Source organism: Martes martes, assembly GCF_963455335.1.
Source record: "Martes martes genome assembly, chromosome: 7".
Taxonomy (NCBI): domain Eukaryota; kingdom Metazoa; phylum Chordata; class Mammalia; order Carnivora; family Mustelidae; genus Martes; species Martes martes.
The window spans coordinates 38,289,802-38,313,500 of NC_137894.1; the positions used below are offsets into that span (position 1 = coordinate 38,289,802).

The 23,699-nt window shown below is 36.0% G+C and overlaps 1 protein-coding gene across 3 annotated transcripts in view; it reads left to right on the plus strand.

Annotated features, from left to right (window-relative positions):
• The window catches only part of TCF12 (transcription factor 12), a 378,601-nt gene that overhangs the window by 292,289 nt on the left and 62,613 nt on the right, over positions 1-23,699 (plus strand). For all 3 annotated transcript variants that reach the window (XM_080807423.1, XM_080807424.1, XM_080807422.1), the window contains 2 exons: positions 1,447-1,582; positions 6,093-6,145. In XM_080807423.1, the coding sequence (XP_080663549.1) occupies positions 1,447-1,582; positions 6,093-6,145 (189 nt within the window). The remainder of the gene's footprint in view (positions 1-1,446; positions 1,583-6,092; positions 6,146-23,699) is intronic.

Here is a 23,699-nt window from a genome sequence, read left to right on the forward strand (position 1 = left end):
TTGCAATGGTTAATTGTATGCTATGTGAGTTCCAGCTGAATTTTTTTAAGCTGAAACATAACAAAAATTACTTAAAAACATTAAATATGTGATAAACTGAAAGAGAGTTTTCCTTGATTATTAGAATGGAGGCAGGAACTGGGCTACTATGACCACTATTACAAAGTTCTGATTTTTTCTGACCAAAGCAGTACCTCTGTGATAATCAGTGGCTAAAAGGACAACTATTAAGAATATGGTGATGGCAGGTATTAAATTTGGGGTAAGAGGATAGTCTATTAGAGGGATCACAGCTCTTTTCACATGAGAGCATTCTCTCAACTGTATCCAGCACCCTTTCCAGTTGAGGCCTTTTTCCATCTACTACCAGAAAGTTGGAACCAAATTCTGCCAAATTGAATTCATTTGCTTTATGTTAGGGTCACTGGTTTAGCAGGTCAGGGCTGCTGAATCTCTGGATTTCAGTGAAGCACTTGACAAAGTCTCATGTCACTGTAGCATATAGCATAGCATAGGGATCTATCTCCTCAGCCTTGTCATCCTGATGTCTTTTTTTTAATCCCATTTTTTATGCCCCAGTACTAGAAAGACTAGCAAATGCATCAGTTGACAGACTTGGAATCTAAAAAAGGCAGAAATGAATATTATGGATAAAATGTAAGAAAATGAATTTTATCAGGTAAATGTTAACTGTTGCACTTGGGACAAAAAACAACTGAACAAGGAAACTGTTGGAGGGGACAGGATTTGATAGCAAGATATGCAATAAAGAGTAACAGCATGTGATCACTCCTAAACTTTTAATATGAGCTAGCACAAATGGGTTATTTAAATGCAGTGTTGAAAATGACTCTGCACTAATCAGGCCACATCTGGGGCATTGTTATCCATTCCGTTTTACAAGACACTTTGACAAACCGAAAATAAATCCAGAGGTCTTATGTCAGAAATGATGAGGATTTCATTCAGTCCCATGCCATGAGACGCAGTTGAAGAAAACAGGAATGGCTAGTCTTGACAATATTGGCAGTCTTCAAATAATGAAAGCTATCCTAAAAGAAAAAAGAAAAGGAAAAAGAACAGAATAGACTGCCATGTATGGTCATGAAAGCATTCAAGCAAAGACTTGGTGACCATTTTTCAAAAATATTCTTGATTAAAGGGTGGACCACATTGTAACTAAAGTGTCTTTCAACCTTAAGATTGCATAGATCTGAATATTTTCTAGAAAGCAGGCAACATGAAGATAGGGAAAGAAAATATAAGTTTAAAGCAATGGTCTCCTAGAACTCAAGTATTTTATTGGATGCATCTAAATTCAAGGCATGGTTGAAGGTACTAGTATCCTCTGAATAACCATCGGGAGTAACTCAGAAGTGGTGATACTTTCAGGTTTGGGTTGGTATCAGTAGGAAGATAACTTCTTTCCTTGGCTTTGTTTTATAGTCTAGTCTCCTGAGACAAGATCTGGGGCTTGGAAGCCCAGCACAGCTCTCTTCTTCAGGAAAACCTGGAACACCATACTACTCATTCTCTGCCTCAAGTTCCAGGAGAAGACCACTCCATGATTCTACAGCACTTGGTAAGTGTGTTGTACAACAAACCCTATCTTATGAATGTTCCTTTTCTTTTTTCAAACTCTTAGTCTTCTGGCTACACTTTTATTTAGTAGAAATTTGGTTTCTTAGGTATGATGTTGATAATAAGGCTAATTTGCATAAAATAATGTATCACATATTTAATAAACAATCAATTTAATATTCTTTTTTTTTTTTTTTTTAAGGATTTTATTTATTTGGCAGAGAGAGGTCACAAGTAGGCAGAGAGGCAGGCAGAGAGAGAGGGGGAAGCAGGCTCCCTGCCGAGCAGAGAGCCCGATTGCGGGGCTCGATCCCAGGACCCTGAGATCATGACCCGAGCCGAAGGCAGAGGCTTAACCCACTGAGCCACCCAGGCGCCCCTCAATTTAATATTCTTGTTTGGTCATCATAAAGAGGAACTAAATAGTGAAAAGTGGGACTAGTTTTTCCTATTATAATAAAAATGTCATGGGCTAATATTAATACCTCATTTTTGACTGAGATTGATATAATGCTGAACAGTTAACAGTGTGGTTTTACATACTTTGTCATCTCTTTGGTCCAACAGCCCTGCTGGTCAGTGAGTGTAATAACTAGATTTAACATAAAATGAGGCTCAAGAGGACATATTCATATAATTAGTAGATGGTTTACCCAAGATAAAATTCAAGATTTTCTGACTCCACATCCAATGTTCTTTGCATTTGAAGTTTTCTACTCCACATTTTTTAAAAATTTGAGGTAAATCAGTCATATTAAAATGTACAATGCAGTGAAGTTTCGTATATTCACAGTGCTGTGCAGCCATCATCTCTGCCTCGTTCCAAAGCATCACCTCAAAAGGAAACTCAGTACCTATTAAGTTTTGAACCCTAATTTTCTTTAGCTTCCTTCTTTTATGCCTTATACATACCCTAATCAGGCCAGTCTGTTTTGTGTTGCTGCTCAGGTACACTCTGGTACCTTATCCAAGCAGTTTTTAAGTGTGAGAATTATTGGTGATTCCTTCATAGGAATCTTCCTTTACGCAAAATGAAGTTGTACAGGATAATTCTATCAAGGATAGGCCAGCTTCTGAAATAAATATATCCCACTAAAAGAAAATATGTCATAGGGGTGCCTGGGTGGCTCAGTGGGTTAAAGCCTCTGCCTTCAGCTCAGGTCATGATCCCAGGGTCCTGGGATGGAGCCCCGCATTGGGCTCTCCGCTCAGCAGGGAGCCTGCTTCCTCCTCTCTCTGCCTGCCTCTCTGCCTACTTGTGATCCCTGTCAAATAAATAAATAAAATCTTTTAAAAAAAAAAAAAGAAAATATGTCATAGTTATTTATTCCACAAATACCAACTTATATATCTACCTTCTGTGAAAACTAGATTTTTGTGAAATAGCCCTTGTCCCTGGGTCTAGAGTATGCTTGAATATATGAAAGGGCAATGATAATCATGTTTGCATAGAGAGCTCTGACTAGATATGCCCGCCTCTCAGCATTATGGGTGACTTAATATGTGTAAGCCCAGAAGATTTAGACCAGTATAATGTTTATTAAAGAAATGATAAATTGTAAAGCATCTTTTCTCCATCTTCACTTTGTTTCCCACCAAATGAGTTAGGTTAGGAACACTCATTTAAATCTAGATGTGTTAGTGTCACTAGAGAAATATCTTGTTAGTAAGCTATGTGAGTACATACTATGTCAAAGAACACTCATATGGACCAATATAATATTACTAAAAATTCAGGGAGAAGATGAGTTATTGATTCACTAGGAATTAGGTTGGAGGTATAAAAACTCAAGTTTTCCAGAAATTTAAACTTACATCTTCATTTTCATTTTTTCATTTTGATTATGATAGTGATCGATACTTTTATCTCCTCCATGCCAAGTATATATCTTTACAAAAGTTCTCTGAGGTTGTAATATTAACCTGTGTTACAGATGAGAAATCAAGACCCAGGAGGCTAAGCAACTTAGCCAAGACTTGGTACCCAGGGAAGCCCACTCATTTCCTGTATGAATACCACTTAGTGGAGTGTTATTCCATTCTCCATTGTTATTTCTCACTCTGCCACTCTTTCTTGGCATTGTAGTTACTCATAAAATCTCAGAGTTGAAAGGACTTCAGAGAACATCTGTACCCATCTCAGTATCTTCTCAAGCTGCTTAGATGCTTTACGAAATCTGCATTCTGCAAAACAGCATCTAGCTATCTAAATTATATTTTGCCACAGAATTTAATATAAACATAGTAATGATGGCTAAAATTTATTGTCACTCTCTTGTCAGGCACTGCCCCAAACATCTTTCCGTATTATCTTTACTACAATAGCTCTAAGGGGTGCTACTCCCTTTTTACATCTTATGTAACAGAAGCTCAAAGAGATTAAAAATAACTTGCCCAAGTTCACACAGCCACTGTATTTGTTGCTGCTGAAATTAGGAGCTGAAATTTGAATCCAGCCAGCTTACTCTCTAAACTATTAGACTTTGCAACCCCTGAAAAGTGAACTATGAATCCCAAATTCATTGTTTTTAAATAGAACATTATGTACATAATTGTGCAGTGGCAGCCAGTGATGAGATAAAAATATAAAATAAGCATTTCCAGGTGCCTGGGTGGCTCATTCGTTAAGCTTCTGACTCTTGATTTTGGCTCAGACTATGATCTCAGGGTTGTGAGATCAAGCCCCGTGTCAAGTTCCATGGTGGACGTGGAGCCTGCTTAAGATTCTCTGCCTCTCCCTCTGCCCCTCCCTACCTCCTCTCTAACTAAAAAAGAAAGAAAGAAAAGAAACATTTCTATTTACATAGGCAGTATAAACTGTCCTAAACTAAATAAAACATCTTCTGCTAGTTATTAATCCAAAATAGATTGATGAGCTCCAAACTGATAGGAGCAGTTCCGTTGACTCTCTTGGTATTGAGTGTGGCTTTTGCTCAAAGAATACTGTATTTGTTAGTTTCAAAGAGTTAGGTTCTAGAAAAGCCTCACAAAGAATAAAAAATTTGCTTCTAAGTTTTATAAGTATGGAGTGTGCCAGATATTGTTTATCTTCACACTTTTCTTTTAAGGAAATATAGGCTGCCTCTTAGTATAGGAACTTAAATAGTAATGAATGATTTGCCCCCTTTTTTAATGTATAAAATTTCACACATGCTACTTCTAAAGTTGCTTTTTTAGCTTTGCAGCCTTATTGTAAAGATGCCCTGTCCTAATTTAAAATACGAATTTAATTCTTTCTTAAACAACTGTGTGTCTTACTGTGTCATATAATTTATGACACAGGAAAATATGCTTGTTTAATTCTCATTTTTATGGTTTGCAAAATAGTATACTTTATGCCAGCCTTATTACTAGCGAAACCCTCTGAAAAATCCTGAATTTCATCCATTATTTGTTTAAGATTAGAAGGCTGCTCTTACCACCTCTTTTTTTTTTTTTTACAGTAAATAAGATGGACAAGTTCTAAATTTTAAATTTTACAGATAAGTAAAATTAAAATACCAAATAGAGCTGATCAGGTATCTGTGAAAATAGTCAGGTTCTCATTTATATCTTATAAAGAAATGGGCTTTCTCTAGTTATTTTTGAAATAATATAAACATCCACGGACAGATCACACAACAGTTAGTACTGAGTTTGCAGGTTTTTTTTTAAAAAGATTTTATTTATTTACTTGACAGACAGAGGTCACAAGTAGGCAGAGAGGCAGGCAGAGAGAGAGAGAGGAGGAAGCAGGCTCCCTGCTGAGCAGAGAGCCCAATGTGGGGCTCCATCCCAGAACCCCCGGATCATGACCTGAGCCGAAGGCAGAGGCTTTAACCCACTGAGCCACCCAGTCGCCCCTGAATTTGCAGTTTTGACCATGCATTGTAAACAGTAAATGTTCTTACAGAATACTAGATGACATTGAATATGACAGTGCCTATATTTTAATAGTTTATGTAGCATTTCTCTGACATGATTACAAGCATAATTTTTCATTCATTAAATTTTATTTCAAATTTTTAACTTAATAAATTGTAGCACAGCATTAGCTTTCAGTCTGTTTAGTATGCTTTTAAACCTAATTCTTCATGTGATGTGGACACTAAATTTGCATCTCTGTTTAGCAGTTGTATTATTAAAGTGACCTGTTGCACCAAATGCCTTCTGCAAATGAAAGTGAGATATGTGATATCAAGTGCCTGGTATGGAGCCTGGCACATAATGAGTTTTTAAGAAATATCAATTCCCTTCACACATGCTTATTGGTTTGTTATTTTCTTTCTTGTTTTACTTTGTTTGCTTTCATCTTCCTAAACTTACCTGATACGTATTTCAGAATATATCACTTCATTAGAACTGTTTTGCCCAGGAACCGTCAGAAAGAATGAAGCCCCCGTCCCTATATGCCCTTGCTTTTTCCTAAGTACTGGAAAACAAGGCACTAGAAGGAAAAAATTTCTGTTCAGTTGAAGTCTGACCTTTTAAAATAGAAATTCTGATGAAATAATATTGTTTTCCAAATGCAGATCCTTTGCAAGCAAAGAAAGTCAGAAAGGTGCCTCCTGGTTTGCCTTCTTCAGTAAGTACCCATTTTTTTGACTTTGTGGTAAACAAACTGATTTCAGGTATTCAGTATTTGCTGGCTGTAAGGATATATTCGATTGGCGTCAACCAGCACACTTCACATAGTAACTGTTCACTGTTTAATGGAATCATTGATTGAGATAAATCCACATTTAATGTTAGGTTTTCAGATTTCTCTGCAGTAATTTGTAGCTTACTCATATGCTGTTACTCCGTGTCCCTGTCATTTGAATTCCCCTCTTGGGAAGAGGACTCGGCCGGTAGCTGTCAAAGAAGATCTCCTGTACAGGTCTTTTGATGTTTAATTAGTCATTATGTTGCTGAACAGGAGGACAGACAGAGATTAATAGCTGAGAATCTTAGAAATTTACATTTGTAATAATCCCAGTGGAGCTAAAGACATTAAGATTCGGAGGACATGTTCAGCTCAGCTTGCCTCAGTAGGACTGAAGTTATTAATATGCATAAATCACCGAGTCAGATGTTCATTGTGAAGCCCTTGTGGATTTTAAAGCCTTCATTAAGCCTTTCCTAACTTCAGCGTAGCATCAGGAAAGCTTTCAAGCAACTAGTTTGTTGATCCCCCTTTGCTCAAAAAATGTATCCTTTGAGAATAAAGAGCTTTCATGAAGGAGGTTGGAAAGGTTTGGTGAACAATCATTAATGGTCGTGATAATCTAATGCTGTAGGGGTGTTTGTGCTATTAAACATACTTTATTCTTTTAAAGAGTAAAAGTACTTGTAAATTAACCTACATCATAAATCCACCTACATTTTTAAAAATCTCTGGTGTGAGAAGGGAAGATTTTTTTTTTTCTCCTTTCCCTTTGCTTAGAACAAATGAGGAGTGGGGCTTTTGGATTGAGGCCCCTTGCCTTGTAGGGTACATCTCTTTGTTGTGTAAATGGGTGTTGGGCTTTTATTTGGCAGTACTTAACACATGGGCGCAGGTGCTGCTGGATGAGTCACAGCTCATCGAAGTATACACTGAATGGAATATCCGGCTTGGCAAGTAGTAATCTAGAAGGAGCAGCATGGGTCTGAGCTTTTTATTTTTTATTAAGGCTGAAGTAGAGATATCATCTTTTTGGTTGTTTGCCTTCCTTCTTTCCGGTGTTCTTCCCCTGCCTTCTCTTCCGTGTGATACATGAAAACTCAAATTTGAAATCCTCTTTGAAACTCAGTTCCAGATGGATCTGAGTTTTATGCAGCCTAGGGCAGCTGTGCTCTGAACCTGCAGCCTACCTGGAAGGTTGGATTGCAGCTGCAGGCATTCTTAAAAGCTTTTGCTTGCATAAGCACTTGGGCCCACGAGAGGCTGAATAGCTGCTTGATAAACAAAATGAACACAATGCCTCAAATCATTATTCCCGAAGACAGGAATTTTTTTCCACAACAGCTAAAAATAGTTGGGCAATTTACATTTTAACAGTTGTGTGCTGTGCTGGGGTAGGTGGTTCAACAGTAAAACAGATGATTTCTGCTAGATTAACAGAAATCATATTTAAAATTGACGGAACTGCTAAAACATGTAACTGTGCAATTTTCTTGTAATTTATTGCCATAATTCTATGAAAGTAATAAAGGTTAAATTGCATATTAATATTTAGCAGAACAACACAGGTGAAAAAAAATAAGATTTATAAATGAAAAATTCATCCTATTTCTCTTAGCCTGACCTTGATTTTAAGAAACAACTATTTTCAGTGTTTCGTAGTTTTTTCATGTTTAGAACAAAAGGGCAAAAAAGAACAGCCTGGAAAGACTATACACACAAGAGGTAACCAGTATTCCCTCCAGTCCTAATCATAACAGCATTCACTGCTTGGGGGTAGTTCCCTCTACCAGTCTTCTGTGTCAGGACAAGCCACAGAGAAGGGGAAGGCCACTGAATTCTGAGCTTTGATTTCTTTGAGAACCATTAGGAAATTTCATAAGCCAAGCCTACTTATATATTGTGTTCCTAACTACCTTACTCAGAACAGAATAGAATTCAGTGTTTTCAGTTCTATATTTAACATCCACATCTGACATACACTACTTAGAAACCATACTGAAAATAGTATTTAGACATACTGAATGTTATTAAGGATATATAAAGAATAAATGCATTTTAATTAATTGAAAGTGTATTTTAGATTAAGTGCTATGTTGAAATCTCAGGTTTTTTAAAGAGAATTTTTTTAAAACTTTAAAAATGATACTTTGATAAATATTACCAAAATAATAAACTTCTGAGAATACTTACGGTTACAGTATTTACCTTTTCAGTATCTAAAGCAAATGGGAATTTAAGGTTACAGTGCTTTTACTGTTGAAATGCTTTTACTGAAGTATATGCAGTTTATAGACGTTTAACAATATGAATTATAAAAAGGTATAAAAATGAAATGTACTGTGTGTATTTTATTTCATGACCATTTGAGTATTATACTTCCCAAACGAAAGTAGAAAAACTTGGCAGTAACATCTCAGATTTCACAGTTTGCTGCTTATCCAAATATCTTCAATCATCTGTAAAATACATGTTACCTTTACAATATAAACAGTAGAAAAACTAGGTTAATACTGTACTACCCGTACTGCTACAGAAAACAGAAGGTAGGGTTACTTAACATGCAAAAGGCATTGATAATCTACTTAGTTGACCACATAGCATAGGTTAGAGGCCTTTTCTTTTTGTAAGTCATGATTCAAATTTAGGTATCATAAGCTCCTATATTCCTCTCTGCAGATCAACTGAATGGTAATTACTATCTGTGGATGAAGGCCCAGTAAGGGTGTGTTGGCATCATTAAAGCAGTATGGTCAGTAAGGTTAAGAGAATGATCTGCTCAAATCTGCTGGCTCAGTTAATGATTGATTGTATGACTCTGGCCTTGTCAGTTAGCCCTTAGGAAGTTTGAAGTGGGAAATCTGAATTTCCTTTCAGGTCTAAAAATGCTAAGTACTTACAGTTTTAAAACTGATGTGCCTCTCCACCTCCCCCCCAGAAAAACCCTGATGTGCCCAGCACTTAACCAAAAAGCATAGTGATCCTAGTTTCCTTCCTGCTATTTAAAAAAAAAAAAAGAAAAAAAAAGTCCTTAAGCACATTACATTTTCCACTTGCTTTTCTAGATAGGTTGAAATACTGGACAATATAGAATGGTAGCAACAATGTTGGAATGACGCTTAAACATTGAAAATTCTACCATATACACACACTACCAGTACCTTCAAGGAACTTACCATCTAATATGAGAAACAAGCATTCAGTGAATTAATTATATTGCAGTGAGGCAAGTAAAGGTGTATACCAAGCACTCTGGAAACACAGGGTAGGTAGAACTAATCCTACCTTGGGAAGTACTAATGGCCTTGGGAATTGACATTTGAACTGTGACCAGAAAATAAGTAGCAATTCTTCTGTTAGAGAAGCGGGAGAATGAACCGTGGAAGGCATAAACATGAAAAAATAAACACATGCTCAGGACACATCTAGAAGTACAACATTACTGAATTCTATACCAAACACAATTTGTGTACTTTCCCTATTAACAGACTCACTTTCCCACTCCAGAAGAGGATTGGGGAACATACAAAATCAGTCCAGATACGAAACGGTATGAACAGTCACTGAAGTATCCTGGCTGATAAATAATAGGTGGCATTTGTAATTATTAAGGTTATCTAGGAGACTTTCAGAAGGTATGGTGCTTTGACTTTGTGAGGTGTTTTCCTCCTTTTTTAGGGTTCCTGAGCTGCTTCTCCCCTTCTCTAACCACTGACTTTAGTCTTTATCCTTATGTGTACATCAGTTGTTTTTCATCTGTATCAGGTTTGTACCAAGATACAATGTTTAAGGAAAATTTTGAAGCAGTGGATAGGGATTAGGGGCAGTTGTGATTTTTTCCAATTATTCCAAAAAAAAAAAAAAAAAAAAAAAGAAACAGTTGTTCTGTGTTAGCATCCTTCATAGCCTCAGTGTCACTCTGTTAGAGGTGTAGGACTTACATGTATGAGGATCTGTGTTCACCATTATCTGTATTACCTTAATCTTTAATCTTTGTAACACACCTCTTTAAGATAACTAATACCCTCTTCTTACAAATGAAGAAATTGAGACTCAGAGATATTAAGATCACACATACAGCCAAGATTGCAACCTAATTTAATATCAAAGGCCATTTTCTGTTTATCTTGAATGTTAAAGCGTATTACGTATCTTGGTTTACTCATAAAACATCCTGTTTAGTATATTAAATTTAAGCCATAGTTTATTCTGTCATTATGTTTTTGTTGATCAAATTTATTTTTAATTAGCTTTGTTCTTTTAAGAACCTACCACCATCAAAAGGATGATGTAGGGGCGCCTGGGTGGCTCAGTGGGTTAAAGCCTCTGCCTTCGGCTCAGGTCATGGTCCTGGGGTCCTGGGATCGAGCCCCACATCGGGCTCTCTGCTCCGCAGGAAGCCTGCTTCCTCCTCTCTCTCTGCCTGCCTCTCTGCCTACTTGTGGTCTCTGTCTGTCAAATAAATAAATAAAATCTTTAAAAAAAAAAAAAAAAAGGATGATGTAGAAAAGCACAATCTTTTCCAGTCCAGGAGATAATGGGTTTTACCTGACCTCAGCTACGTTTTATTTTAAAACCTTCGAGAACTTGCTTTTAAGTTTTCTGAACAGCAAGGAGAATACAGTGTCCCTCTCAAAAATGTTAGTGTGCCAGGTATCCTGTGTCCAGCATATAATAGACACTCGATAAAGGTTCTTTATTGTTTCTAGTTCCTACACTGCAGCCTGAAATTTAAATCAGCATTTCATTTTTACCAAATGTTGCTGAAAAGCAAGCAAAAGTTTGAAAACATAAGGATGGATAAATGTTAGACTGAAAGAAAAAACGTATTATGTTACCTAGACTTGCATATGTAGTGTATGTGCTTGGTACATGAATGGTAAATTGTAGCTGCTCTTGTTGTTTAGAAAGCATTTATCTTCAGAAGAGGAACCTGTAGGAAAAAAATTTGTTGAATCAAATTCTGCCTAGAATTCATACTACTTATTTTTGTTTTCTGAACTATCAGGAGTCTATGCTTTCTCCCCCCACCCCCCACCCCCGTATTTTTATCATTGGTTTAACATCTTTATGTCCCTCTGAAGCATTTCTCAGATGGAAGGAAGTTTCTTTGCTCTTTATTCTTTATCTTCTAATTTGTTGTTAGTATTTTCAGACCTAGATCCTTTTTTTTTTTAATATGCTGCAGAAGATGCAGAATTCTGAAAAAAGAAGCAAAATTTTTATCACCAGAAAGTAAACACATAGACAAATTCCAGAATGCCTTTTTTAGACCCAAATTCTTCCTCAAGTTTTGTTTTTGTTCAATAGCACTTGAAAATGTCTTTTGAACATCAAATTTTAACATCATCTTTAATGTGGCATGTATTTATTAATTCATTTTGAATGTAACTGGCTTGTAGTCCCAGACATAGGCTGATGATGCAATGTTTGTTTCTTGATCAAATGCTATGCTGTACTTTGTCCTTTGTTTTTGAGCGTGTATGAATTTTCCCCACAAAAGCAATACAGTTTATCACTTAATTTCTTTGCTTTGTACTTAAACTCTCAAAGTGTATTTTACCAGCTCAGGCATCAAGAAGAAAAATTTTTTTTTTTTGCTCACTTTTTACCCATAAGGAACTTGGCTTCTGAGGTCAATCAAAGCAGCTTAGAATCCACCTTTTCTTTCTTCACTGCAGATAGGCAGTTCCATAGCCTTTTGTTTGGTAGTTGGCTATAGTTTGGGAAATGATGCCTTCTTTCTCCCCAAGTTTTTATGGGATTTTATATTGTTAGGAATGGCTTTTTAAAAATAAGTGTGAGGCACGCCTGGGTGACTCAGTGGGTTAAAGCCTCTGCCTTCGGCTCGGGTCATGGTCTCAGGGTCCTGGGATCGAGCCCCGCATCGGGCTCTCTGCTCAGCAGAGAACCTGCTTCCTCCTCTCTTTCTGCCTGCTTCACTGCCTACTTGTGATCTCTGTCTATCAAATAAATAAATAAAATCTTTAAAAAATAAATAAAAATAAAAATTAGTGTGAATTTTGACTTGGAAAACTACCATTTAAAAGATCACTGGCAATCTAAGCCAGTAAGAAAAAGGTAAAAGCGGGGGGAAAAAGGAAGAAAAAGGTAAAGGGTTAAAACCATAGAGAGACTATTATTTCCAGGTTATCCACACAAATAGCAAACAAGATGAGCAGCAAGTAGAATACTCTCAAAGGGAGTGTCTTAGGCAAGTCTCTCGGAAGTTAACAGAGTGATTATAGACAATTATCTGAGGCCTTTAAGACTAGCAAGAATCCTAGTGCTTCTGGAATAAACAGTAGTTACACACAGCAACAGCTTCAGCTGAGCTTTATGATGAACCCTCCGTTTCTTGAACAAGAGTTGGAATAGGTATTAGCTTAGCTCCTTTGGCAGACAAACATAGAGGCCACAGAACAACTGTAGGTACTTGAGAGTTTCTTATTCCTGGCAGTTAGATAAGCTGTCTCTATCTGAAGGCCACTGTGATATAAAACTTTCAAAGTGGCCAATTCTTTCTCTGACTTTATAGGTCAGACTAGCAGAAAAATCTCAGTATATAAAGAGGATGGTTCTATAATCCATTCCAAACTTATATTCAGTTTAGCCATTGAATGAAAGATTTTCTTCATACATTAATAAGAAATAGCTTCTGTTTATGCTGACAGTAGCCACTGTTCTGAACAGTGTCTGAATTGTATCAGTATAGATAATAGGCTTTTAATCCATAGTTCTAAGATGTTCATTTTTGTGATGAGCCAGTAATGTCTTTGATCTTATTTTAAGACAGAAAGTAGAAGGATACGTAACCAGTGAGTAAGTCCTATGTAGCCAGTTTTTTATACTGATGTGGTTGTACAACCATATCAATGTTTATTATTTTCTGATGTCTCTTATTTTTTAAAAAATAAGAAATAAAGATATAAAATAGAAATAAAATAAAAAAATAAAAAATAAGAATAAGAACGTCTCTTATTTTTTTTTAAATGTTCTTTTAAAAAAGAACGAATGTCTGAATTTCAGAGCTGCCTTTTAAGGTTTATTAAACTCTTCAGTTGCTGGTATTTCAGATCTTTAATACTTCACAAACCAGATGTATGATAAGACCCAATGTGTGTTTGTATATAACTTGTGTAGTTTCTAAAGTATATGTGGTAGTTGAATTTTGTGACTGCTTTTAGAGTTTAAGCCTACTGTCAGGGTGTTCAGCATCAATAGAACCATGGAAGTGTTTTTGTTGTTGTCATTTGAATCTAATACAATTGAGGATTATTTCTGCAAGTATAGGAAAGAAGGAATAAATTAAGAAATTCCAAATTTTATCACTGGGGATGTTTGGGGATCTGAATTTCATTCTAAGTTAAGGAAGGCAGTTATATCCTAAGTAATTTGCTGACCTGAAATTTGCCATCTCTGATAACTCCCTTTGTTTAACCAGTAGTGATTTTACTTTGAAAAGTCATTTATTGTATTTTTGTAGTACCTAATTTCAAGGACTGTTATGCTATATAGATAAATGCATAGTTAGACTTTTAAGCATTTTAAACACTGTTAGTCCAAAGATAGTTTCTCATTTTCCACTGTGTTTTATTTATTTTTTATTATGTTAGTCACTATACAGTACATCATTAGTTTTTGATGTAGTGTTCCATGATTTATTGTTTGCATATAAAATATATTTTAAACAAATTTTAATGTGTTGACCATTCAGAGTTTTTGTCTTTTATCATCTGTATTTGTTTTTTTTTGTTTTGTTTTATTTTATTTTAAGATTTTATTTATTTGAGAGTGGGGGGAAGAGGAGCAGAGGGAGAGGGACAGACAGACTCTGTGCTGAGTGCAGAGCCAGATGCAGGGCTCAGTCTGACAAACCTGAGCTCATGACCTGAGCTGAAACCAAGAGTCCGATGCTTACCCTACTGAGCCACCCAGATGCACCCATATGTAATTATTTTAATATGTAACGCAACATTTCTATAATATGCCAACATTTTATTAGTGTTCAAAAATAATTTGGTTCTAGGGGCGCCTGGGTGGCTCAGTGGGTTAAGCCTCTGCCTTCGGCTCGGGTCGTGATCCCAGGGTCCTGGGATCGAGCCCCGCATCGGGCTCTCCGCTCAGCAGGGAGTCTGCTTCCTCCTCTCTGTCTCTCTGCCTGCCTCTCTGCTGCTTGTGATCTGTCTGTCAAATAAATAAATAAAATCTTTTTAAAAAATAATAATAATAATTTGGTTCTAGAAATTATGTTTCTGAAAAATTTGCTGCTAGAACCTGCTTACCTCTTTGTTAATAGCCTATATTTCTACTCTACATCAATGTACTTGACTAGGAGTCAGCAAACTTTTTGTGTAAAGGATTATGTAGTAAATATGTTGGGCTTTGTGGGCCTGATGGTCTCTGTAACAGCTGTTCAACTCTGCTACCAGAGCATGAAAGAAGCCACAGATGATACATAAATGAATGGACATGGCTGTGTTCCAATAAAACTTTATTTGTAACATCAAGTGGTGGGCCAAGTTTGGCCCACAGTCATAATTTGCCAGCCCCTGCATTAGACTTAATGCAAGTTATATGCTTAAAGTTGCATTCTTACTCCCACAGTGTAGTTCCTGTGAAAAACAGACTCAAAGAGAAACAAAATTAAATAAAATTAAATATTTTTAGGTCTGTTCCCTGGTTACTTATGGGCTTTTTAGATTCATTACCTGATGATATTCACTAGTCCCTTCTTCATTTCCTGAAGGCTCTGGGCACTGAGCTAGAGTTTATTGTATTAACAGAAACTTTCCAGAACTATTATTTACCTTACTCTGACTGTAATAGTGGATAAGCCTCAATGTATAAACTGGGTGGTACAGTGTCATAATTTTTCTAGATTTAAATGTCACATGAGGTAATATGCAGGAGAGTTCATTACATCAAAAGTAAGCCTATGAATATATATATATTAGTAAATGATTATTTTAAACAATTGGGTTTAAAGTACTTAAATAATTTGATTTTGATATAAACAGCCCTACTGTTATTTTTTACCTAAACTTAGATATGTATGTGCCCAATCATCATCTTTTATCCTGGTCCAACTTTCTCACAGAACACAAAGCTAAAAGGTTGTTCTAACAGCTTGAGAAGGAATTCCAACCCAAATTGTGAAACAGATTCTGTTGAAACATGAACACTCTCTAAACATAAAACCTTCATATTAAACGTAAGAGAATCTTCCATCCTGTGACTAGAAAAATCACTTTTTCAGTGTTAATCTTTATAAATTTAAGTTAATATTTATGGCTTATTTAGTTCCCTTTTTAGCTTTATGATGGCTACTATTAATAAGAAATAAGTAATTAAAATCTTACCAAGTTTTCTGACTTGTGCTTCATAATTTGTAAACTATGTAACTTGATATTATTTGAAATCAAGTTATTTTTTTCAACATCACCAAAGATATTTGTATATTTTAAAATCCAGTAATTTGGGGCGCCTGGGTGGCTCAGTGGGTAAAAGCCTCTGCCTTTGGCTCAGGTCATGGTCTCAGGGTCCTGGGATCGAGCCCCGCATCAGGCTCTCTGCTCAGCAGGGAGCCTGCTTTCTCCCCTCTCTCTGCCTGCCTCTCTGCCTACTTGTGATCTCGTTCTCTGTCAAATAAATAAATAAAATCTTTAAAAAAGAAATAAAAATTTTTTAAAATGCTCCTGTTTAAAAAAAAAAATTTTAAATCCAGTAATTCGAATAAGAATTAGAAATACTTTGACACAAGAGTGGGCTCCATTTACTAGATCTTCAGTTAGTAGAATATGAATCCAGTCTATTGAAGTCAGTAAATTTATATTAAGTGCTTATTATGAGAGAAGAATTATTTAAGACTTTATAGATTTAAGTATGAATAAAGCATGAACCCTTGTACCCTGTCTTCACGATGCTTATAGTCAAAACATAACTTCGGCCTTTGGAAAGAAGTAACTTTGCAGTTTTTTTCTGTTGAGTAATTGTTGCCCTCTGGGCCCATCCAGGAAATGCCTTTTGAATTAAATTAAAAGGATAAAAATAAACACTGTAAAGCCATTATTTTATGTTATCTATGATAGGGAACATCATCTGTTAATGACTTCCTGCTCCAAGCTGTACTTTTCATCTTCCTGCTACTCCAGCTATTTAGATCATCAAAATATGTGAACTTACTTCCTTTGTGTAAGAAACTGAATTATTTGCCCTACTTTTTCCTCCTCATTTATGCAGTTAACTCCTGGTTATATTAAGAGTAAAGTTAAGAGTAAATTTGAGTAAATTTGTTAAGAGTAAATTTAAGTTAAGAGTAAATTTGTTTAAAAAGTAAATAAAATAAATTACAGGTTATTCAGCCATTACTCTACAGAGCACTAGGATTGACCTAATTAACAATATAGGGTCATGATCCTCATGTGATAGAGGAGTATGGAAAACCAAAATACAGAAAACCTACTCCTAAAGGGGAAAAAAGTTATAGTTTCCCTGACACAAAAGTGAAACAGTGGTTATCTTCCCATACTAAATTCCTCATACTAAAATTATCTTCAGAAATTAGACCATTTGTCATCATCTGTTGCTTTCATCATTGTCCAGGCCCACTTTTTTTTTTTTTTAAGATTTTATTTATTTATTTGACAGAGAGACAGCGAGAGAGGGAATACAAGCAGAGGGAGGGGCAGAGAGAGGGAGAAGCAGGCTTCCTGCCAAGAAGGGAGCCCAATACAGGACTCTATCCCAGGACCCGGGATCATGACCTGAACTGAAGGCTCACACTTAAAGGACTGAGCCAGCCAGGCACCCCTGTCCAGGCCCACCTTTATTTCTTTCCTGAATTATGGCAACATCTTCCCAACTAGTCTTCAGTTTTCCTTTAGTCATTTTTTTAACACAGGAAGAGCCTTTTAAAATCTGAATCGGATGATATTCTGTTCGAAATCCTCCAGTAGCATTTCTTACCACCTCACAGATACCGTATTCTACTAATTTACCCATCTACCCACACACTTGACCTTTTTTACTGCTCCTTAAATATATCAAGCCTGCCTTGGGGGCTTTGCATTTATTCTTTTCTCTGCCAGAGCACACCTCATTTGGTATCCCTGTAGTTAGTTTTCTCATCTACTTTTCTCTTTGATCATATATCACTTTATTGCTAGGCATCTTTCTTGACCATCCTACATAAAATGGTAACATGTCTCCATCACCCCCCCTTTTCTAACCTATTAAAATTTTTTCCATAACACCTATTACCCTCTGATATACTAGAATTTGTTCATCTTTTTTAGCCAGGAGAAACTTAATAAGGCAAGAGTTTTCTTTATGTTGTTTATTGCTTTATCTGTAGCACCTAGGTGCATAATAGATGCTCAGTGAATACTTGTTAAATAAATGAACAAACTCAAATGACTTGCAGTATAGGCATCGCTATTCTTTCATCCTGGACCATGCTCAGCTGAGTCATCTCAGAAGGCACAAACAACATACTGGGTAATCTGAAATTAATTTATCCTTCAAGATGAACTAGGTATATTTTATCCATCTATATTATAAGTGTTTAACACGTGTAAACTTTGTATAAAGCTTTTCAGGGAGGAAAAGAAAATCTCCACAATTTTTTATCACAAAAGTGGAAGTCTTTTTAGTGGCAAAGATCGCTGAAATTCTTTCCATTTATATAGATTCAGTCTTTCCCTGCGTTAGATATATTAGAGTTAGGAAGATCTGCATTTGGTTTTCCATGTGAGGTTTCAGCATTTGAAAGTTGTGTTCTTATATTCCAATTTTAACAGCAATAATAGTTTGAACCTTTATATTTATATATGTTTACTTATATATTGTATACCAATTATTGCAATCTGAAATAACCAATATTAGGGTAAACAAGTGTTCTCAAGATCACACAACTGTAAAGGTATTGCTACCTGCTTTTCACTCTTTACTTTCTTATTGTACCTAGTAAACTTAACCGGCCTACATGATTATTACCTGTTTATAATCCACATAACAATCTCTTTTATTGATCTACTAAATTCTCCAGCCAAAAGGCACAAAGAAGCAACTCACAGGCCCAAAATTCTTTATTACAGAATAGAGCAGGAGCCACAGCCTACTTAATTACCATAGGCTCCCCATTGACTCCTTAACTTTTTGTTGCTTGCTAAAATTATAACAAACCATCTTTGTAGAGGCCTACATGTATATTTCAAAGACATAGCCAAAAATCTTTTATTTTTCAGATGATGCTATGTCAAAAACATAAAATGTCTTGCATGTAGATCAAATTGTACATTCCTGAGAAATCAAAATTGTGGGGTCCTGGCTGACTCAGTTGGTGAAGTATATGCTCTTGATCTCAGAGTTCGGAGTTCCAGCCCCATGCTGGATGTTGAGATTACTTAAAAATAAAATCTTAAAAAAAAAAAAATTGATATTGAGCTAATTGAACAAGGACAAAGTTAGATAAGAGCGGTTACCTATTGGTACAATGTTAACCTCCTCTTTTTTTTTTTTTTTTTTTTACCATTTTTAGACACTACATAGCTATTTTAAAAGATGTTATTAGTTTTATCTTTTTTTAAAGATTTATTCATTTGTTTTAGAGAGCACAAGTGAGGAGGAGTAGGGGAGGGAGAATCTCAAGTAGACACCATGCTGAGCATGAGCCTGAAATGAGGCTCAGTGTCACAACCCTGAGATCATGACCTGAGCCAAAATCAAGAATTGGACTCTTAAATGACTGCACCACCCAGGTGCCCCCAAAGTTAGTTTTAAATGAAAATATTACTAGGTAATAGAAATATATAACTAACCCCTTATAAAGATACTTCATATGCTAGCAAAAATGTTTTTAGAATATAAAGCATTTAGAATCAGCTTGGGACCAAGAAGTTGTAATTATGCTTTTGAATTCCATTTTGGATCAACCTTTCATTTCATGTAAGGCTTTTTAAGCTTTTAATTATGCCACTCACAGATACAATTATAAAAATACAATTTAAGCTTGGTGTGGACAGTGGGTCTCATCTATGCCAGTGAGTCACAGCCCTGGGTCTTCAAAAATAGTAATATAAGAAGATGTAAAATATTTTTTAAAACGAACAAATTGTGTAGTTTGCTGAAATAAAAGTATCCAATCTGTAAAATATCACATTTCTTTCACTAGAATGATTTCAGCTCAGCATGGCAAAGTTTCATTTCCCCTTTAATCAGAAGTTCTGAATGAAAGTTATATGGCTTTGTTTTTTTTTTTAATAGATTTTATTTATTTATTTGACAAAGATCACAAGTAGGCAAAGAGGCAGGCAGAGAGAGAGAGGAGGAAGCAGGCTCCCTGCTGAGCAGAGAGCCGGGTGTGGGGCTCCATCCCAGGATCCTAGGATCATGACCCAAGCCGAAGGCAGAGGCTTAAGAGCCACCCAGGCACCCCTTTGTTGTTTTTTTTAACAGGGAAAAATACTCGTTATAATTTTTTTAAAACATTTTATTATTTATTTGACAGACAGAGATCACAAGTAGGCAGAGAGGAAGGCAGAGAGAGAGGAGGAAGCAGGCTCCCCGTGGAGCAGAGAGCCCAATGCAGGGCTCGATCCCAGGACCCTGGGATCATGACCTGAGCCGAAGGCAGAAGCTTTAACCCACTGAGCCACCAGGTGCCCCAATACTCGTTATAATTTAATCTTAAAAATTGAGAGACAAAAGTCTTGCAAAAAAGGAATTCAGTGTTTTGGGGTGGAATAGATAGTAAAAGATTTTATTCGTGGTGAAATGGCTGTGAATTCTTTGGGATAATTTAATGCACGTACTTTGCAGAAACAGAAACTTCGAGTCAGGGAAACGCAATGTCCTACCCTAAGATCCTGTACCTTCTAAGAGACAGAGCTAAAACCTGGATCCCTATCTTCTGACTCCTAATCCAGTGCTCTTTTTCATTATATGGTATGACTCCATAGTTCTGGAACCTGAGCAGCCTATCTCACATTACAGAGTACTAATAAGTGGTCAGGAGAATATTTCTGCCATATTATATGTACTTGTAATACAGATACTGTTGACCTTAATAATAAAAGTTATTTTACCAGTAAAAATGAGTTTATTTGGGAGTAACAGAGAATTGCAATTCACGACAAATAAACTATGGCAAAACCATAAGTAAGTCCGACAAAGGAGAGGAATGTTACTTTAGGGAAAAAAAGAAAGCTGGGAAGGTTGTTTTGAAGCAAAGCCCCTTAGAGAAAAGCAGGATTTCAGGGTGAAGATGTTTCTCATTGATGAGCTGTGGAGGTAGTCAGTTTCTTATTGGAAATGCAATACAAGTCTTTCCCTTTGAGCACTGTAAATGATGATTGTTTCCAGTTGAGGATTCTTCTTTTAGGGCTCTATAATTGACAAACCTTCTTGTAATTGACGTTGAATGATAGGGCTCCCATTCCGGCCTCCCCTCACTTCAGTGAGGTTTCCTTTTAATAGTTTTCTAGTATATAGAACAAGTAACTTAACAGGTTTCTTCTTTCAAAGTTTTGTGTCTGTGTCCTAGTCTGTCTGATAAAGGACACTTGTTGGGGTAGCATTATTGCGTTTCCCAGTGAAATTATGTTTTGTTTTGTTTTGCTTTGCATTGTCCTGTGTTGAACTGACACCATCTCTTATTTCCTCCCCAGTCTATGATATCCTTCTCAGATGTGTTTTCAAAATGAACTATTAATTAGCTTTTCTTGAGAATGTTCACCATAACTTAATAGTAAGAAACCATTCTTTTTAAGATAGTTTTTTCCATAAATTCGGGATCTGGGTGACTTCTTCCAGTGACTATATGACTACTTGATTACAGGTATGAGGCAGGATGATTTGGTAGACTCTAGATATTTAATTAATTATAGATATGAAGTATTTAAAAATTACTACCACAGACAAGAATTTTTACTGAAACAAAAAACATAGATTGGGGCCAGATATAGTTTAATGTATAAATTACTTTGAGCTTTAGGTTGCAGATTCTTGAAATGACTGTGGACTAAAATGCAGGTGTTACTTGTGGTCTCTTTAAAAATAAGACGCAGTACCCTGTTGCTGTTCCATTTTTCATAAATTGAAAGGATTTAGTGCTTTCCAACTCAGAAGAAGAAAACTATAGAAGAAACAAAAAAAGTCGTGTGGCACTTTCTGTAAGTGAGAGCTAACTTAACCCAAGACCACATTGTTTACCTTTTACAGGCGATTTTAAATAATAGCTTTGTTTGCTTACAGTTTTGTTGTTGGGTTGCCTAATAAGTCGATAGTGAAAGACTTTGTCTTGAAAGCTCTTCAGAAGTGCTGGTTTATTGAGGAATTTGAAAACCTGGGTGTCGTCCTCATTGTTTTTATGTGCGCACACACACCATTAGGCAGCCCTGTGATTATAGAGCCATCTGCAGGAAAGTTATCAAGTTGCAACATAGTTAATGATTCTCTTACCATGTTATTTCAAGTGGCAAATGAGAAGTGACAAACTGCAATTCATGTGGGGAAAGAAATGGACAGTCAAGAGATGTAGGAATTACTAGGGAGGGGTACCCCCTCCTTTAATTTTTCAGAGAAAACTGCTTTGTCATAGTGAGTTTGTGATCAAAAGAAACGTGCAATTTGCTTCAGGTTTTATATATTCTCAGTAATTACAGTTCTATCTCATTTGAAGGGTGTGTAATGATAGCCTTTGAGAGGCTTTGTATGATCTGTCAGCTCTTTTCGTATTGATATCAGGAGGATACTATTTATTTACCCCAAAAAGAGATTTATTGGATTTCTCCTCCAGGAGTTGGGGTTGTTTTTTACACATTCTCATTATACTCATATGGTTGTCAAAAGAGGAACTAAACAAGTGTTCTTTTGCCCTATAAATGCAGTTTATATAGCTGATTCTTACCACTGGCTATACAGATAGTTGTTTTCTGTTTTGTTAATCATTAAGCATCTATAAAACTCAAGTTAGACTTGAGATTTTTGTAAAGAAGCAATAAGAAATCTGATGTTCTGTGTCTGAGACAGGTAATATGGTTTGTGAACTTCAGCATTGTTTTTACTCTGTTCTGAGAAGTGTATATTTACATGTGTGTTGATGCTCCTCATATCCAGTCAATATCAAAATAAACTATATATCAGTATTCAAACCAACCTTCAATATCATCCACTCTAAGTCTGATTATTATTTGGTTTGGCTAAGATTTAGGTACTCAAAATTAAGGCGTAATTGGAACCATTTTTCAGAATATCACCTGAGTAAATAACACTAAATATAGTCTTTGATTTTAAAGATTTCATACAGTGGAAGACAGTATTTGGAGGCCTCTTTACTGATTGAATGGTATCAGCAAAATTAGAGTGACACTGTTGTATTGGAAGATGCCTTACATGATTTAACATCAGTAGCATTATTATCTTTAAATAATATGCCTTGAATGTTAATCATTTCGTTTGAGAAATGCATTATTTTTTTAAGATCATTTATTTATTTATTTATTAGCAAGAGCACAAGCAGGGGGAAGAGTAGAGGGAGAGGGAGAAGCAGGTTCCCCACTAAGTAGGGAGCCCGATGTGGGGCTTGATCCTAGGACCCCGTTCGTGATCATGACCTAAGCCAAATGCAGACACTTAACCAACTAAGCCACCCAGGTGCACTGAGAGAGAGATGCATTATTTTGCTAGAGTTTTATATGCTTGTTTTCTCCTTTGCAAAAGTAAATTTTCTAAATTCTGAAGGTTTTAGAAAAAGACCAGAAGCAACTTCCTGAACACTTAGGAATGACTTTAGTAACAAAGCAACATAAACTAGAAAAATCTACAATACACTGTTCACATATAAAGCCTGGTATTGGGGTGTCTGATTTTGTTAAACAGCCTAACAAATACTACACATTTAGGAGACCACATTCATTCGCAAGTCATCTCTCTACAACCTAAATCAGGATGAGGAGGCATTGGGGAAGGGTCTTTTGCTTTGAATCTGCCTACTCGTAGATTCTATCACTTATTATCCCTCTTAAACCTATCCTCGCCCCACCTCCCTTGCATCCATTAATTTATTCATTATTTACTGAGTTTCATGGTTAGGAAAACACAGAGCTCATTTGTAGAATTATTCACATGTGAACTTTGTTTGGCTTCATCACTCTGAAAGTCGTATTTTCCAGGAATTGATTCACTTAGAAATGATGTTGAAACTTTTCGTGAAGAATCTTCTAACACGTTTTAGAGTCACTTTTCTAGCCAGATCTTTTGGCCTTTTGGGACAACAGAATGTTGCCTCCTTGTTTTAGAAAAATGTACAATAAGATTAACCATTAATTGGCTTTTATTAACTAATTAACTCAAGATGTATAATTCAGTTAATTTTCTTTTGAAAACTTTTTGGAATTTTAGGTCACTCTGAAACACTCTTGCTTAAGAATAGTTTATAAGACAGGTATGAGAGTTATAGTGATCCAAATAGGGATAAAGAAGAGATAAGAAA